Source organism: Hippopotamus amphibius, chromosome 1 (genome assembly GCF_030028045.1).
Source record: "Hippopotamus amphibius kiboko isolate mHipAmp2 chromosome 1, mHipAmp2.hap2, whole genome shotgun sequence".
In the NCBI taxonomy this organism is placed as follows: Eukaryota; Metazoa; Chordata; class Mammalia; order Artiodactyla; family Hippopotamidae; genus Hippopotamus; species Hippopotamus amphibius.
Window position 1 is genome coordinate 220,770,314 of NC_080186.1, and position 17,898 is coordinate 220,788,211.

General features: G+C 36.6%; 1 protein-coding gene across 5 annotated transcripts in view; it reads right to left on the reverse strand.

Moving 5' to 3' along the window:
• Positions 1–17,898, reverse strand: part of BDP1 (B double prime 1, subunit of RNA polymerase III transcription initiation factor IIIB) — an 85,835-nt gene that overhangs the window by 19,670 nt on the left and 48,267 nt on the right. For all 5 annotated transcript variants that reach the window (XM_057741506.1, XM_057741498.1, XM_057741516.1 and 2 more), the window contains 8 exons: positions 16,992–17,193; positions 16,542–16,732; positions 15,336–15,723; positions 11,267–11,392; positions 5,729–5,765; positions 5,131–5,223; positions 2,349–2,574; positions 1,708–1,865 (listed from right to left, as the gene is read on the reverse strand). In XM_057741506.1, the coding sequence (XP_057597489.1) occupies positions 1,708–1,865; positions 2,349–2,574; positions 5,131–5,223; positions 5,729–5,765; positions 11,267–11,392; positions 15,336–15,723; positions 16,542–16,732; positions 16,992–17,193 (1,421 nt within the window). The remainder of the gene's footprint in view (positions 1–1,707; positions 1,866–2,348; positions 2,575–5,130; positions 5,224–5,728; positions 5,766–11,266; positions 11,393–15,335; positions 15,724–16,541; positions 16,733–16,991; positions 17,194–17,898) is intronic.

Consider the following 17,898-nt stretch of genomic DNA (forward strand, 5'->3'; position numbering starts at 1 on the left):
AGCTGTCCTGTAAGGAATAATGTCACAAAGGGGAAGAAAATGCCATCTGTACAAAAGAGGTAACTGGAGCCTACATACTGAGAGACCCTCTGGGTACTGTTCAAGCCAAAGTAATGAATTAACTACCTAAACCACACGCATTGCTGGCGAAAAGGAAATCCCAGAAATCAGGAACCCCAAACAGGGAAAAGATGATGCTAACTAGTCAGATCTACATACGGGGCTGAATATAACCGAGGCAGCCTGCTGCTTACACTGCTCTTCCTGCTCCCACTAGTACCCTAAGGGGTTGGGACCTTGGCAGGGAGGGGAGATGGAAAAGGAAGCTGGACTAAGGTTCAACGTGTGTGTCACAATATAGTGAGGCCATTGAAAAAAATGAAATAACAGCATTATGTGATCATACGGAAAGATTTTTTTCAATATATTAATCCTGAAAACTGCAAAGCACTAATATATAAAGAACTCTAATAAAAAGACAAATAATTCTAAAATGAGCATAGATCTTGAGAGACATTTCTCTGAAGATATGTAAATAAGCACATAAAAAGATACTCAACATCACTAGTCAACAGGAAAATGCAAATCAAAACCACAATCAGATAGCACTTTATACCCACTAGGATAGCTATACTCAGAGAGACAAATAATAACAAGGGTCTGGGAGGATGCAGAGAAACTGAAACCCTCACCAAATGTTACTGAAAATATAATATGATGCAGCCACTTTTGAAACAGTCTGGCAGTTTCTCAAAAGGTTAAACATAGAATCACCACGTGAGGCAACAATTCCACTTGTAGGTATAAACAAAAGACAAATGAAAACATATGTCTAAAAAAAAAAATACATATGTCTACACAAAAACTTATAAATGAATGATTAGTGAATATACTAACCACTGAATTGTACACTTTTTTTTTCTTTTGTTTTTTTTTGGCCATGGAGCACAGCTTGTGGGATCTTCGTTCCCCAACCAGGGATCGAACCCGTGCCCTTGCAGTGGAAGTATGGCATCCTAACCACTGGACCACAAGGGAATTCCTGAATTGTACACTTTATTTATTTTTTAAAAATATTCCAAATTGTACACTTTGAATGGGTGAAGTTTACAGATGTGGATTATCTTGATAAAATTGTTACTTTTAAGAAGTGTTCAACAGTATATATGATACAGTATGCATATATTTTTGTTCTTGCTGAAAGGAATATACCTGTGTATACATATATGTGTATGTATATATATATATGGGTGCATGTGTGTATATACACACACCCTTATTTAGATGCTTACGTGTATAAAACATTTCTACAAGTCTACAATAAAAACTGATACTGGAAATGGGGTTAGGGGCTGGGAACCAAGGAAGAAGGGAGTTTTTGAAACTTCTGCCTTTTGGGTACCATTGTGTTTTTGCCACAGGCATGTATGCCTATGAGATGTCTGCTTGAGTATTTATGTATAAACACATATAGAAAAAAACGTATGAAGAGAAAGTCTGATCAAGTAAATATAGCGAAAAGTTAATAATTACTGAAACTAGTTGGTGGATTTACAGGTATTTATTTTATAGCTCATTCTACTTTCTGTATGCTTTAACTTTTTAATACTTAAAACGACTGTAAAACTGAGTATTCCATTTGAAATGCTAAGAAAATTTCTTGTGTCAAAGTAATTTTGTAACTTTCAAGGGAACAATAAAGTTTACCTCTTTGAATTTCCACTTCTCCTTTAGTTACAAACAAACTGGTAGCTTCCTGATGAGCACCAAACTTGCTGGTCCTTAAAATCGTCTTAAGGTTTGGCTTAGGCTTGGCAAATCTACTTCTCTTCCTCAAATTACCGGTCACTTCAGAAGCTGCAGTCCTAGAAAGAGATGGGAAGAGAGAGAAATTGATCAACTGTGTAAGAATTCTCTCTCTCACACATTGATACCTTCCATTCAGCACTGGTACAGTTATATGCCACCTTCTCAGGTGTCACACTGTCTCTAGTGTTCATTTCTTAATGCTAAAATCACATGGTAGTAACATCTAAAAGCCTTGAGAAGAGAACAGAATCTGGACCATGTCTGTAAAACAGGGACTATATTTACAAAAAAACCATTTCATTAAAGCTTAAAACATGCATTGCGGTCATTTTAATATGCAAACCATTAAACTAAAATCAAAATCAGCTAATCCTTACTTTAAAGGGTGAAAACTTAGCACTGCCCACCTTACTTTATCTAAGTATTACTCATAGTTACTGGCCAAACTGATAGCTGGTTTATACATATTTATTAATTGAATACTGTAATTTATTTTGTACAACTCAAAAAACAAAACAGTTTAAAAAAGCAAAATAAACCTGGATGATATAGTGTTTTCCTTTACTTCTTCCATTAATCCAATTTCTTCTTTAGTACTTTGTTCATCCAATACAACTCTGTTTTCTTCTACTGATGGAGATGATGTACTATGGACAGGTGAAGGCGGTTCCTGACATTCACGAACAATTTTGAGATTTATATTATCTGGGCTAAAAGGAATATGGCTTTTATCATTTGAATGAATGTCAGGAAGTACACATACTCCTATTGCAGAAAAAATACAGAAAATTAAAATTGACCAAATACAAATAGATGTCCAAATTAATCCTTTAACATGCAGCAATTGTAAAATTCTATGTTACTTTTTAAAAATTTTTATTTTTAGCCACGCCTCAAGGCATGCAGGATCTTAGTTCCCCGACTAGGGATTGAACCTATGCTCCCTGAAGAGGAAGCACGGAGTCTTAACCTCTGGACCACCAGGGAAATCCCTAACTTTTTTTTTTTTTGTCTGCGTTGGGTCTTCATTGCTGTGCATGGGCTTTCTCTAGTTGCAGCGAATGGGGGCTACTCCTTGTTGTGGTGCACGGGCTTCTCATTGCCATGGCTTCTCTTGTTGCAGAACATGGGCTCTAGGCACGAGGCTTCAGTAGCTGTGGGACGTGGGCTCGGTTACTGTGGCTCACAGGCTCCAGAGTGCAGGTTCAGTACTTGGGGCACACGGACTTGGTTGCAGCACCAGTGCTCAAACCCGTGTTCCCTGCATTCGCAGGAGCGTTCTTAACCACTGTACCACCAGGGAAGTCCCTTTTTTTTGAGTAAACAATGTGTTAAAGATTTATTCAATTCATTAAGGAGAAGACCAGCAGAATGATAAAATGGATAAAACACATTCGAGAAACTGAATATCTATGTTATTTTTAAAGTCTGCTCTTTTTGTCTCCAAGTTTAAATTTATGACCTCTTAGTTCATGCCAGAGATATGACACGTTCTAAGTTTAATAATTCTATAGACTGAAACTTTTCTGCTATTATAAGTAAAACTAAACCTTTTTGTTACTTTCAGTAACTATATAACCTCAGGTGAATTTCAAGATAGGATTACCTTCATTTATAACTTTTTAAAATCTACATTTTATGTTCTAGACATTTGTGACAGGCTGCAATGCAATACTCTGCCATTGAAAAAGGAGCCCTATAAAAACAGATGATTGAACCTGGTGTACCCCCAAAAAAATAATAAAAAAATAAGAATTAAAGAAAAAAAAAAAAAAAAACCAATGTCTTCAAAAGAGCAGTAACAAAATTTAATATTACTAAACCTCACCCCTTAAATAAATGTTCTTTTAATATTCTGTGTCAGAAAAAAAAAAAAGAAAAAAAAAAAGATAAGGACTGTGTTGACACCTTTAATTTTCTATTATAGTGTTTGATATTAAAAAAATTGCTGGCACAGTAAATATTTGTTGAATAAAGAAATTAATAAATACAGTAAAAAAAAAAAAAAAAAGAAAAAGGAGCCCTATAGGGAACACAAATCAGAGATTTTCCTGATAAATATATAGCTATGGGCCTAGAAGTCTGACACTTAAAACAAATGACCGGGGACCTCCCCAGTGGTCCAGTGGCTAAGACTTTGCCTTTCAATGCAGGGGGTGTGGGTTCAATCCCTGGTGGGAGAGCTAGGATCACACATGCCTCGAGGCCAAAAAACCAAAACATAAAGCAGAAGCAATATTGTAACAAGTTCAATAAAGACTTAAAAAATGGTCCACATCAAAAAAATCTTTAAAAAATAAATAAATAAAACAAATGGCATGTCACTCATCAGCAGTTAAAATACTTAACAGGATTATAATTAACATAATTATCCATTTAATGTACTTAAAGTAGAAGATACTTTGATAGTAAAGACTAAGGCCTAATAAAAGTCTGGGTTAACATATTTTTTGGCCCAGTCCAAACTAACAGAATAGTCTAAACTAAATTATCTCAATGACTACTATAGCCCCTTTGTACTATATTTGACTGGCAAGTAAACATGAAGACTATCTAAAGCAGCAGCTACTTTGCTAAAGAAACATGTATAAAGTATATTAGCCATATGGAATATTAGCAGTAAAAAGGAACAAAACTGGGACATTTGTAGAGACATGGATGGACCTAGAGACTGTCATACAGAGTGAAGTGAGTCAGAAAGAGAAAAACAAATATCGTATATTAACACATATAAGCAGAATACAGAAAAATGGTACAAATCAACCAGTTTGCAAGGCAGAAATGGAGACACAGATGTAGAGCACAAACATATGGACACCAAGTGGGGAAAGCGGGGGGGTTTGGGATGGGATGAATTGGGAGACTGGTATTGCTATATATATACCTTACTAATAAGAAAAAAAAATCAAATTGTACACTTTAAATATATTCAGTTTATTGTATGTCAATTGTATCTCAATAAAAGTTCTTTAAAAAAAAACAAAAAAAGAAACGTGTAAAGTGACCAGTGATCAATGAGTTCAGTTAACCAATGTTGTTTATGATGATAAAGGTAGAGGATTCACTAGATTAACTATTTCACGAATACGAATTATCCCTAATAAACCCAGTGCACCATATGGAAATGGAGGCCAGTAGAGGGCTATGTAAGTAGGATGGATCAATGCATACATACTACCTTTTCTGGAAAAATAACAAAGTGATGCCAACTTCAAATGTAAAAGGCAGATATTCACTTAATATTCAAATATGGGTAAAACATCTTAAAAGTTGGATTTTAAAGGTTTCTTTTTTTTGGTAGGACTTATCTTTTATTCTTACCATCACTCTGTTCTGTACCGATCTCTGACTGCAACACCAGACCTCCCATTGTAAGTAAAGTTATGGCAGCTTCAGTGCTTCCATCGCTGGTACCTTGTGAAAAACCAGACTAACATTAAAACAGAAGAATGAATCTGGAAATTTAAGTTTGTTTGCTCAGAAAATAATTTTAATTTAAGTGTTTATCCTCTAGTAACAAGTTTCAAACCACCCCCCCCCCCCCGCCCCCCGGCCCGGACCACTAACCCCTTACTCGGGTATTGTTTCATTCAGCTTATATACTACAAATAAAGAAAGCATCAACTGTTGACTTTTACTCACTGAAAATGCCTCCTTCCCACTAAATAACAATACTTTCAAAGGAAATACATCTGTGCATATCAGAGAAAACAAATACTTCTTTATCAAACATTTAATCACTCTCTAAAGTAGAATTCTAAGAATCCAAGTTTCTCCTAGAGATAACACATTCAACTGCTGGATTTTTTCATTCAACTCTGCAGCAAACTGACTCACTTACTAACTACCACCACTATTAAATCACTGTGCTCGTTCATGTTAACGAAGTATTTTTAGCAGTTTCCTTATTAACAGTTACCTGTTTCGGCCTGGGAATGTTCACCTGTGGTCATTTCCTAAAAGATGAAAGGAAAAATAATAGCTTATGTATTTTCCCAAATACACGTTCTGTATCTCAAAAAGCACTACATTTTAGAGGTCTTTCGAAGTTTTTGGTTACAATGGAGTGGAAACATAATTATTCAGAAGTTTTCATCAACAAGAGCAGAAATAATTTAAAAGCCAAATATTTTCATCTCTTGCTCCTTCTTCTACCTTTTCCTTGTATTATATGCAAATTTTAATTCTGATCATACGCAACAAGCATCTGTCTTTCTTACTTTACTTCTTCACTTTTATAATCCTTCAACTTTAGTCTTATCTGCTGCTAATTTTGACCCAATGGAAACCAAGGTCTGAAGAAGGTCATAATTTTTTTAAACTATGAGGTGGCTTAAAACAAATGAATTTTAGTAAATTAAGAAGTTACAGGAGTCAAAGCCACAATGAGGTATCACCTCACACTGATCAGAATGGCCATCATCACAAAATCTGGAAACCACAAATGTTGGAGAGGGTGTGGAGAAAAGGGAACTCTCCTGCACTGTTGGTGGGAATGTAAGTTGGTACAGCCACTATGGAAAACAATTTGGAGGTTCCTTAAAAAACTACACATAGAACTACCATATGATCCAGTAATCCCACTCCTGGGCATATACCCAAAGAAAACCATAATTCCAAAAAAAACATGTACCATCATGTTTATTGCAGCACCATTTACAATAGCCAGGACATGGAAGCAACCTAAATGCCCATCAACAAATGAATGGATAAAGAAGATGTGGCATATATATACAATGGAATATTACTCAGCTGTAAAAAGGGATGAGATGGAGCTATATGTAATGAGGTGGCTAGAACTACAGTCTGTCATACAGAGTGAAGTAAGTCAGAAAGAGAAAGACAAATATTGTATGCTAACTCACATATATGGAACCTAAAAATGGTACTGATGAACTCAGTGACAAGAACAAGGATGCAGATACAGAGAATGGACTGGAGAACTCGAGGTTTGGGAGGGGGCAGGGGGTGAAGGGGAAGCTGAGACGAAGTGAGAGAGTACCACAGACATATATATACTACCAACTGTAAAGTAGATAGCCAGTGGGAAGTTGTTGTATAACAAAGGGAGTCCAACTCGAGGACGGAAGATGCCTTAGAGGACTGGGGTGGGGAGGGTGGGGGGGACTCGAGGCGGGGGCAGTCAAGGAAGGGAGCGAATATGGGGATATGTAAATAAAAACAGATGATTGAACTTGGTGTACCCCCAAAAAATAATAAAAAAAAAAAAAAAAAAAAAGTTACAGGATCTATAACCAGCATGACATCATGAGGAGTTCTGCTGACCCTCTCCCCAAAGAAACTGGTAAAATCAAAGAACCACCATTTAAAGCCTCTGGAAATGGTCCTAAGGGCATAAGATGAACATATATTCAATAAAACTGTTGAAAATTCAGTAACAAAAATGAAAGACTCGTATTTGAACCAAGATTGCTCTCTCCCTCCTTCTAGTTCTGTAAGGCAGAGACTCCACCTCAAACTGCTGCAGCCAAGAAAACAGGGCCCCTTCTCCCTGCAGGCCCCAGCTGCAGGGCTTCTGGCTCCTGATACCACAAGAACCTGGTGTTAGATTCATCACAGATAATAGGCCAGTATCTGTTATGAATATGGACAAAAAATCTTCAGTAAAATACTAGCAAACTGAATCTAACAATATATAAAAATTATTTGCCATGACTAAGTAGAATTTATCCCAGCGATGCAATTTTTGGTTTAACACCCAAAATTCAATCAATGTAATACACCATATCAATGCAATAAAAGACAACAATTACACGGTCATCTTAAGAAATGCAGAAAAAGCACACAACAAATTCCAACACTCTTTCATGATAAACTCACACAAACCAGGAACAGAATGGAACTTTTTCAATTTAAAAAAGGGCATCTATGGGGATTTCCCTGGTGGCATAGTGGATAGGACTCCACGCTCCCAATGCAGGGGGCCTGGGTTCCATCTCTGATCAGGGAACTAGATCCCACATGCATGTTGCAACTAAGAGTTCACATGTCACAACTAAGGAGCCCATGTGCCATAACTAAGGAGCCTGTGAACCACAACTAAGGCCTGGCGCAACCAAATAAATAAATATTTAAAAAAGAAAAAAAGGAGGAGCATCTATGAAAAAACCACAGCTAATATCAAATTTAAGGGTGAAAGACTGGATGCTTTCCCCTACTTTTATTCAACGCTGAACTGGAGTTCTAGACAGGGTAATTAGGCAAGAAAAGAAATAAAAGACATCCAGGCTGGGATGTGTTATAAATTGAATTATGTCTCCCAGAAAGATATGCTGAAGTTTAACCCCTGGTACTGTGAATGTGACCTTATTTGGAAACAGGGTCTTCCTAGATGTAATCAAGTGAAGACGAGGTTATAGTGGATCATGGTTAGCCCTAATCCAATAAGACTGGTTTCCTTATAAGAAAGGAAACACAGACATACATATAGGGAGAACACTATGTGGCAATGGAGACAAAGGTTGGAATTGTGTTGCCACAAATCAAGGAATGACAGGACTGCCAACAACTGCCAGCAACTGCCAGAAGGTAGGAGAAAGGCCCAAGATGATTTCTACTTCAGAGCCACCAGAAGGCCCCATCACCAGGGGAACCTTAATTTTGGATTCCAGCCTCCAGAACTATGACAGAATAAATTTCTGTGGTTGTAAGCCACCCAGTTCATGGTACTTTGTTATAGCAGCCCTACAAAAGTATTTAATACAGAAAGGCAGAAGTAAAACTATCTTTATTCACATATGTCATGATCTTATATGTAGAAAATCCTAAGGAATCCACTAAAAAAATCTATTAGAACTAATAAATGAGTCTAGGAAAACTGCAGGATACAAGACCAATATACAAATATCAAAGGTATTCTGATAAACTTGTAATTAAAAAACCAAAAATGAAATTAAGGAAACAATTCCATTCACAATAGTATCAAAAATAACAATATACTTGAAAATGAAGTTAAGGAAGAGCAAAGCTCATACTCTGAAAACTACAAAACGTTGAAAGAAATCAAAGGAGAGCTAAGCAAATGGGAAAATATCCCGTTTATTGACTAAAAGATTCAACATTGTTAAGAGGGCAACACCTGCTCTCCCAACTGATCTACAGATCCAATGCAATCCCAATGAGAATCTCAGCTGACATCTTTGCAGAAACTGACAAGTTGATTTTAAAATTCATACAGAATTGCAAGGGACCGGCCATAGCCAAAACAATCCTAAAAATAGAATAAAATGGGATGACTTACACTTTTCAATCCTAAAACTTATTACAAAGTAACAGTAATCAATAGAGACTCACCAGCATAAAGACAAATAAATCAATGGGACAGAACTGAGAGTCCACACATCTGCAGCCAACTAATTTTTGACAAGAATAAAAGACCATTCAATGGGGAGAGAACAGTTTTTTCAAAGAAATAGTGCAACAGCTAAACAGTCATATGCAAAACAATGAAGTGGGAATCTAATCTCACACCATATAAAAAATTAACTCAAAATGGGGGGACAGTGGGGAGGGGATTCCCTGGCAGTCCAGTGGTTAGCACTTGGTGCTTCCACTGCTGGAGGCCCAGGTTAAATCCCTGGTCAGGGAACTAAGATCCCACAAGCCATGCGCAGCATGGCCAAAAAAAAAAAAAAAATTAAAGCAGGAGTAAATCTTCATGACGTTAGCTTTGGGAAAGGATTCTTAGATATGACAACAAAAAGCATGAGCAACAAAAGAAAGAAAATAGATAAATGAAGTCCAAGAACTCTAAAGGAAACCATCAAGAAAATGAAAAGACAATCCACAGAATGAAAGAAAATATTTGAAAATCATATATACAATTAGGAACTTGTAACCAGAATATAAAAAAATTCTTACAACTCAATAAAAAAATCAAATAGAGCAAAAAAAATTTTAAATGGGCAAAGACTCCAAACAGACATTTCTCCAAAGAAGGTATAAAAATGGTCAATAAAAGCACATGAAAAGATGCTCAACATCATTAATCATTAGGGAATGCAAATCAAAGCTATAATGAGGTACCATTTCACACCTACCAGGATGGTTAGATCCAAAAAAATCAAATAACAAATATTGTCAGGATGTGAAGAAACTGGAACCCTCATACACTGCTGGCGGGAATAAAAGGTGCAGCAGCTTTGGAAAAGTTTGCTAGTTCCTCGAATGATTAAACCAAGTTACCATAAGACACAGCAATTATACTCCTAGGAATGTACCCAAGAGAAATGAAAACCTATGCTACACAGAAACTTGTACATGAATGTTTACAGTAGCATTATTTTTAATGGCCCAAAGATGGAAACAACCTGTATGCCCTGGAATAGATGAATGAAGAAAGGAAATGCAGCATATTCATGTGGGTTATCATGTGACCTCAGAGGAATTAAGTTCTGATACATGCTACAACCTGAATGAACCCCGAAAATACGAGGCGAAGAGAAAGAAACCAGGCACAAAACACCATACTGTGTGTATGTGTCCAGAACAGCGAAATCTATAGAGACAAAAAGTTGATCATTGGCTGCCTAGGTCTGGAGAAGGCTGGAAGGAAATGGGGAGCAACTGCCAACAGGCATAAGATTTTTTTTTGAGGTGATGAAAACGTTCTAAAATTGACTGTACATAGATCTGTGAATACATTACAAAGCACTGAATTAAACATTTTAAATGGATGAAGTGTATGGTGTATAAATTGTATCTTTTTTTAAAAATAAGTTTATTTATTGATTTATTTATTGGCTGCGTTGGGTCTTTGACGCTGCACACAGGCTTTCTCTAGTTTCAGCGAGTGGGGGCTACTCTTCATTGTGGTGCATGGGCTCCTCCTTGCGGTGGCTTCTCTTGTTGCAGAGCACGGGCTCTAGGCATGTGGTCTTCAGTAGCTATGGCACACAGGCTCAACAGTTGTGGCACACAGGCTTAGTTGCTCCGTGGCATGTGGGATCTTCCTGGAGCAGGGATCGAACCCATGTGCCCTGCATTGGCAGGCGGATTCTTAACCACTGCGCCACCTAGGAAGTCCCTGAATAATATCTTAATAAAGCTGTTTTTTAAAAAGTTATAACTCTTCATTTACAAAAACAAGATAAATAGCAACCAAATAAGGAAGAGTGCCAAGCAAAAGGCAACTGAATATGTTTTAAATAATTTATATTTAGTATATATTTAATGCATCAGAATTTTAACGTAAGTCTATGAAGATATTAAGAACTATTCCCACACAGAAATACCTACACTTCTCAAGTCAAATATAAAATCTATGAATTATTCACTAGTTTCCACCATTCATACTTACAGCTCCTAGAAATAATAGAATAATTTCTATCATACTAGTTAAGAACTACATATAAACCTAAAGCTTTCGAAATAAACTTTCAGTCTTTTGAAAGTAAACAAAGAATTAAAGACAAAACATATTAAAATGGATGCTTACAACTGACAGCGCATTCAAATTTTCTTCTTGTTTCGTTTCCTGAGTAGTCACATCTATGTTTGATGAGAGCTGATGTTCAACAACAGCTATGTATCCTATATCTGGGATATTCGTGCGTATTTCAAGCTGTCAAAGTGAAAAGTTTCATTATTTCATTTTGGCATACTATCACAGAAAAGTAAAATAAATCATAAAATGTTAAACTGAAGAAATAATTCATATTTATACATGATTAAAAAAACTGAAATACAGTAATTCTCAAACTGATTCACATCAACTTGGCAAAAGTGGAACATTTGAGGTTTTTGAGGGGTCTGTGATTCGTACAAACAGTAAGCAAAACTTCAGAGCTAATCTTCTTAGCACCTAGCATTTCACTTTCCATTATCCTCAGTTTGTCCCTACTTTCCCACAATTTCTCTCATCAGTCTGTCAACATTCATGAAATGCCTCCTAAAAACTAGAGGGCTACAGGCAGAAGAATACAAAGCTCAAGAAGACAAGTTGGTCTCTGCCTGCAAGGAACTCACAATCTAAGAAAAACAGACATGGAATCAACTATACACTGTTCCAAGTGCTATCACAGTGATGAGTTGAAAGCACTTAAAAAGATTTATCACACACATGACCCACCAAGGTAACTACCCTCGCCCACAACCCCAAAGCTTGTGTGTTTCTGGAGAGCCATAGCAATGGCCATGCAAAATAATGGGTCCATTCACATTTACTCTTCACTCAGCAGTCATATGTCAAAGATCCCTATAACCTGGGGGATAAAAGACTAAGATTTACCTCCTAGACTATAAAGAAGGCAGTCTGGCTCCTATTTCCTTATTAACAGAGAGATGAGTATAAAAGACTGTGATTCAGTAGAAACTGAGTAGAGTCAAGTTTGAAAACCTGCCTTTGAGACGGATTTATTATAGTAATCTATGTGTTCTCGTGTCTGTTTTCTCATATGCAATTAGAGAAAAATCTCTGCTAATATCCTACAGGCCTGGGATGAATTTTAAAGGTTCAAGTGATTTGAAATGACAAAATATTTTCTGAAAAGGTGGGGTTGGGTAGATAATGGGAATATTCTAGGTAATTGAAAGTTGGTTCTGTAAGCACTATACGGTTTCAAAACTTTTTCTTTCTTTCTTCTTTTTGGTGGCTTGCGGGACCTTACTTCCCTGGCCTGGGATCGAACCTGTGCCCCAAGCAGTGGAAGCTTGAAGTCCTAACCTCTGGACCTCCAGGAATTCCCCCAAACTGTTTTTTTTTTTTTGGCACACGGGCTTAGTTGCTCCATGGCATGTGGGATCTTCCTGGAGCAGGGATCGAACCCATGTCCTCTGCATTGGCAGGCGGATTCTTAACCACTGCGCCACCTAGGAAGCCCCCCACCCCAAACTGTTTTTTTAACAGCTTTATCAAGATATAATTTACATTCTATACAATGCCCCCATTTAAATTGTATAAGTCACTGTTTTTTGGTGATGGAAGCACAGATATGTGCAACCACCACCACAGTTATTTTTAGAACATTTTCATCACTTCAAAAAAAGAAACCCTAAACTCACTTCTTTAACCCATCATTTCCAAATCCCTAAGCAACCACTGATCTACTTTCTGTATAGATTTTCCTATTTTGGACATTTCATATCAATGGAATCACATAATATGTGATTTTTTGGTAACTGATTTCTTTCACTTAGCATAAGGTTTTCAAGGTTCATGTTGAAGTATATATTAATATTTTAGATCCCTTTATGATTTAATAATATGCCATTACATTTCAACACTTTTTAAAGGGAAAATTTTCTGGGAATTCCCTGGCGGTCCAGTGGTTAGGACTTGGCGCTCTCACTGGCAAGGGCCTGGGTTGGATCCCTAGTCAGGGAACTAAGATCTCACAAGCCACTTGGCAGAGCCAAAATAAATAACAAATAAATAAAAAATAAAGGAACATTTTCTAACATAAACAAATTCCCCTTCTTTAGTAAACTGGCTATTAGGAATATAATTTAAGCTTTCCTTGCTTAATTATTATGATTAATGCTATTTAACAAGGCATTCTGTATTAATTCAGGGATACATCCTAGAACCTGATTTTTATAAATTTATTTATTTATTTATTTATTTATTTATTTATTTATTTAATTGGCTGTGTTGGGTCTTCGTTGCTGCACATGGGCTTTCTCTAGTTGCGGCAAGTGGGAGATACTCTTCATTGTGGTGCCCAGGCTTCTCATTGCGGTGGCCTCTCTTGTTGCAGAGCACGGGCTCTAGGCGCGTGGGCTTCAGTAGTTGCGGCACATGGGCTCAAGAGTTGTGGCTCACGGGCTCTAGAGCACAGGCTCAACAGTTGTGGCACACGGGCTTATTTGCTCCGCGGCATGTGGTATCTTCCTGGGGCAGAGATCGAACCCATGTCCCCTGCATTGGCAGGCGGATTCTTACTCACTGTGCCACCTAGGAAGTCCCAAACCTGATTTTTAGAAGCTAATTTCTAGTATTAGTTTTCACAAGCAATTTGCCTTTCATCCAAAGAAATTTGTAACATACAAAACATATAGCTAAATGAATTTTCATGCAGTGATAACCAGCCATCCTTACACAAAATCACCTTTCCTTTTGCATTTTCTTGGTTTCAACCAAAATTTAAATCACTATCTTTACTTTGAACTTTAATTATAAGAAACAACTTCATTTTGCATCATTTTTATTTAGCTTCAACCATTTCAATTAACTTTATAACATTTAACATGATACTATTAATGATGATTAAAAAAGGAGTTCAGAATTCTATTTGGAATTCAAATGGCTTTTCAATCTATCATGAATACAAAACTGATTCAGGTATGATATTCTATAAGCCAAATAAGTTACTGACAATTGAGGCAGAACAGAAAACTTTGAAGTTACAAGGTTAAACTACTAGACCAAGAGGCAAAAAGAGTAAGGAGCTTTCATAATAAAGGAAGCTGAAGTAATATGTTCCTCTACCTCATATCCATTAGGATGGCTACTATCAAAAACAACCCCAAAAAAACAAAACAACAAACAACAGGAAAAGCAAGTGTTGGTAAGGATGTGGAGAAGTTGGAACCCCTGTACACTATTGATGGGAATGTAAAATGATGCAGCTGCTATGGAAAACAGTATGGGGGTTGTTCAAAAAGTTAAAAATAGATTTACAATTTACCATAGTCTAGCAATTCCACTTCTAGAATTGACAGCAGGGATTAGAAGAGATAGTTGTACACCCATGATCATAGCAGCGTTCTCTGTAATAAAAGGTGGAAGCAACCCAATTGTCCACTGACAGAAGCATAAACAAAATGTGGTACTGTGTACACAGAATGGAATATTATTTGGCCCTTAAAAAGGACCTCCTGTCACATGCTACAATATAGATGAACCTTGAAAGCATTATGCTAAGTGAAATAAGCCTGTCACAAAAAGGACAAATACTGTATGATTCCACTTGCGTGAGAAACTTAGAGTAAGTGGTTGCCAAAGGCTAGAGAGGAGGCAGTAATTGGAATTACTGCTTAATAGGTACAGAGTTTTAGTTTTTCAAGATGAAAAAAAGTTCTGTGGATGGATGCACTTAATGCCACTGAACTGTACTTTAAAAATGGCTAAGATGGTAAATTTTATGTTACTTGCATTTTACCACAATTTAAAAAAAAGAGAGAGAGAATTTCCCTTCTACTTTTCCTACCAACCAGAGCTCAACTTGAGCCTACCACAAAGAGTTAATAGAAAACATCTGCCAGGTTTGTTTGTTTGTTTTAATTAATCAGAAAGTAGATTAAGCAGTGCCCAGACACAAGCGAAATCAGATTTCTCTCAGTATTGTTATACTGATTACCTTGTGCTGGGCCTGGGCTGCAGGGACTGAGTAAACACAGGAGATCACACAAGCCTATCTCTACTGATTTCCTAGGCTATGCAGCAGGCCCCAAACAAATTACTCTATAATCTTCAAATCCTAATAATTACTAAGAGAAGAAATAATGATCCACTAAAAGCAAAAAACAAGTAAGATAAAGTTCCAAGAATTCAAAACTCAAACTACCTCTTCCATGGTTTCCTCAATCTGAGCAGAAACAGGTTCAGGAGATCTGAGGCCAACAGGTACAAACACTGGAGCTTTGTTTACTTCTTCTGGAGCAAGATGATAGCTTTCTTCTTCATAGTCAGACTCAAAGTCTTCAGCATCATCTTCATCTTCTTCCTGGGAAGCTCGAAGAGTCACCAGCACAGCCTTGGAAACTCTAGGTTCCTTCTTAGAGGTCTTACTCCGGATTCGTTTTGATCCACGCCCTTTCGGGACGTTTGGCTTAATCTTTCGACGCAGTCTCCTTTCACTACGATCTATCTCACACCCAGAGGCAGAAGAGCGAGCTGTTCTTCGATCCAGAGCAATTTTAGAGTAATTTGATTCTTTTAGCAGTTGTGAAGAGCTGGATGTTTAATCAAAATAGCAACACAGTCATTATGTGCACAAGGATAATTTTAACGAAAACCCAACTTTTAAAGTAAAATCTCAACTCAAGCCATTAATATAAAATGTCCACTACCCATTCTGTCAAAAACTTATGCTGTGAAGAGAATGAACGGAATTTACTGTTACTATTTAGTTTCTCATTTAGAGTTAAATCTCAGTTACTATCTACCTACAAATTTTTCACAGTAAGTTTTAAATTCTGAGCCATTTTTTTCCTTGCTATTTAAGTGGTGATGAAATGCAAGACTGGAAATTATTAAAAGAAAAAGAGGTAACACTGGGCCAATAAATAGAGAATATGACATCAAAGTGATACAGTTTATCCTACTGGATAAGCAGATCAGGTTAAAAGGAAAAAGGAAGAAGGAAATCCATCAGAGCAATATTGTTTAGATCTTAGACTCCCTCCACTTTCCTTAAAAACTGCTGAAGAAGGGTACCCTTCACTTGCGTTTGTGACTCCATTCGAATTAGCAACCTAGTTATTTAGGTAATCACACTACCCTTCAGTCAGGCTTCTGCTCTTGTCTAGTATATTCAACACCCAGACATTTTAAATGTAGCAAAGAAAAATCTTTCTGAGATTATTAAAAAAATTTCAGTAAATAAAAATCAAAAGTGGTAAAGAAACAGACCTGCCAATAGGAAACAACCTGTACTTCTGTTAACAAACCATCTTTTTACTCTATCAATTAGAGTAGGACATATTTGTATTTACTAGAAGGACATATTTGTATTTACTATTGTGAAAGTGCTTGTTAAATAAAACTTTACCTTGTTGGTTTACTGACATACTGCTCTTCAACAACTGAACGCACAGAATTATCCCCTACAGTTTTCTCTCCAACACTTCCTGATGGTCCAACTTCTGACTGAGCATCTTTTTTTGCCAAACCAGTCTCCTTGGAACCTATAGAATCTTTTTTTGCTGAAACCTCCAGAGACGTCAGAAACTCAGCTTTTCCCTTAAATTTAAGAAGAAAGAACTAACAATATCACAGAATCAATCTGTATGGTAATTTGGTTTGGTAGTTTGGCCTAAAGCACTAACCTTACACACATAGACACAAGTAATTGGTTCCTAAACTTTCACAGTATCGGAAAGTCAATCAATTCTCATGAAAATAGTTATAGTACAAAAGGAAAACCTTTTCTTTTAATGTTCTCCTTCATGATATTAATAAAACAGAGCCCACTAATAAAAATTATTTTTTTCAAACTTACTTTTTGAAGAAGCTGGGTGTCAGAATCTCCACGTTGCAGCAAATTATCTTCTGGCTTCCTTGCCTCACTCTCATCTGCTCTGTCTTTTTCTATGCCTGATTCCTCTTTCTTCCCTTGTGCTCTTCCCAAATTTGGCTTAGCCTTTTGGAATCGCCTTCTTATCATTTGTGATGGACTAGGAACATACGTTTTATGTTCATGTCTAGAATGAAATACAAATCATGTTGAAGAACAAAAATCAGAATTCCTGTTGATGCAACTGCTGATTAAACAATTTTGGGCACAAACCAATTCTATGTTCAAAGGACTATATATAAATAGGCTATAAAACTAAACATATAAAATGAAACCACACATGCTGATATGAAAGAATAGAAAGAATATAAAAGCTTTCATAACTTTCACTTTTTATATAGCCTGGGGAATAGTTTCACAATAATACTTAATCTTTGTTTTACTTTCATTCATTGATTCTGGTATACAGTTTCATGCTACTTTAAGTAATTTTCAGGGAAATAACTAGATACAAAACAAAAATGCCAGTAGCTGAAGATGGACTTCATAATGACACTTTAAACAAATGCCCCAACTGGGCTCTGTAGCATGAACAAATACACAATGGTCACAACAATCTTGGTCCTTCTGGTTCAAGAGCAGTCTTGAAAGCTAGAGTCTACTCTCCTACCACATGCCTGTCAGCTCACAGAAAAGGATTTATTGACAGCCAGTGTCATAAGGATCTCAACATAACCCATTTATATCCGCCAAATCAGAGAAAGACAAGGTTTTAACAATCAACACAGTAGCCACAGCTCCCAAGGCAACACAAACAGCTATCTCAAGGTTTTCTGGGAAATATTTAATAACTGACAAGGATCTGAATTAGGAAGTTTAAAACTAATACAAA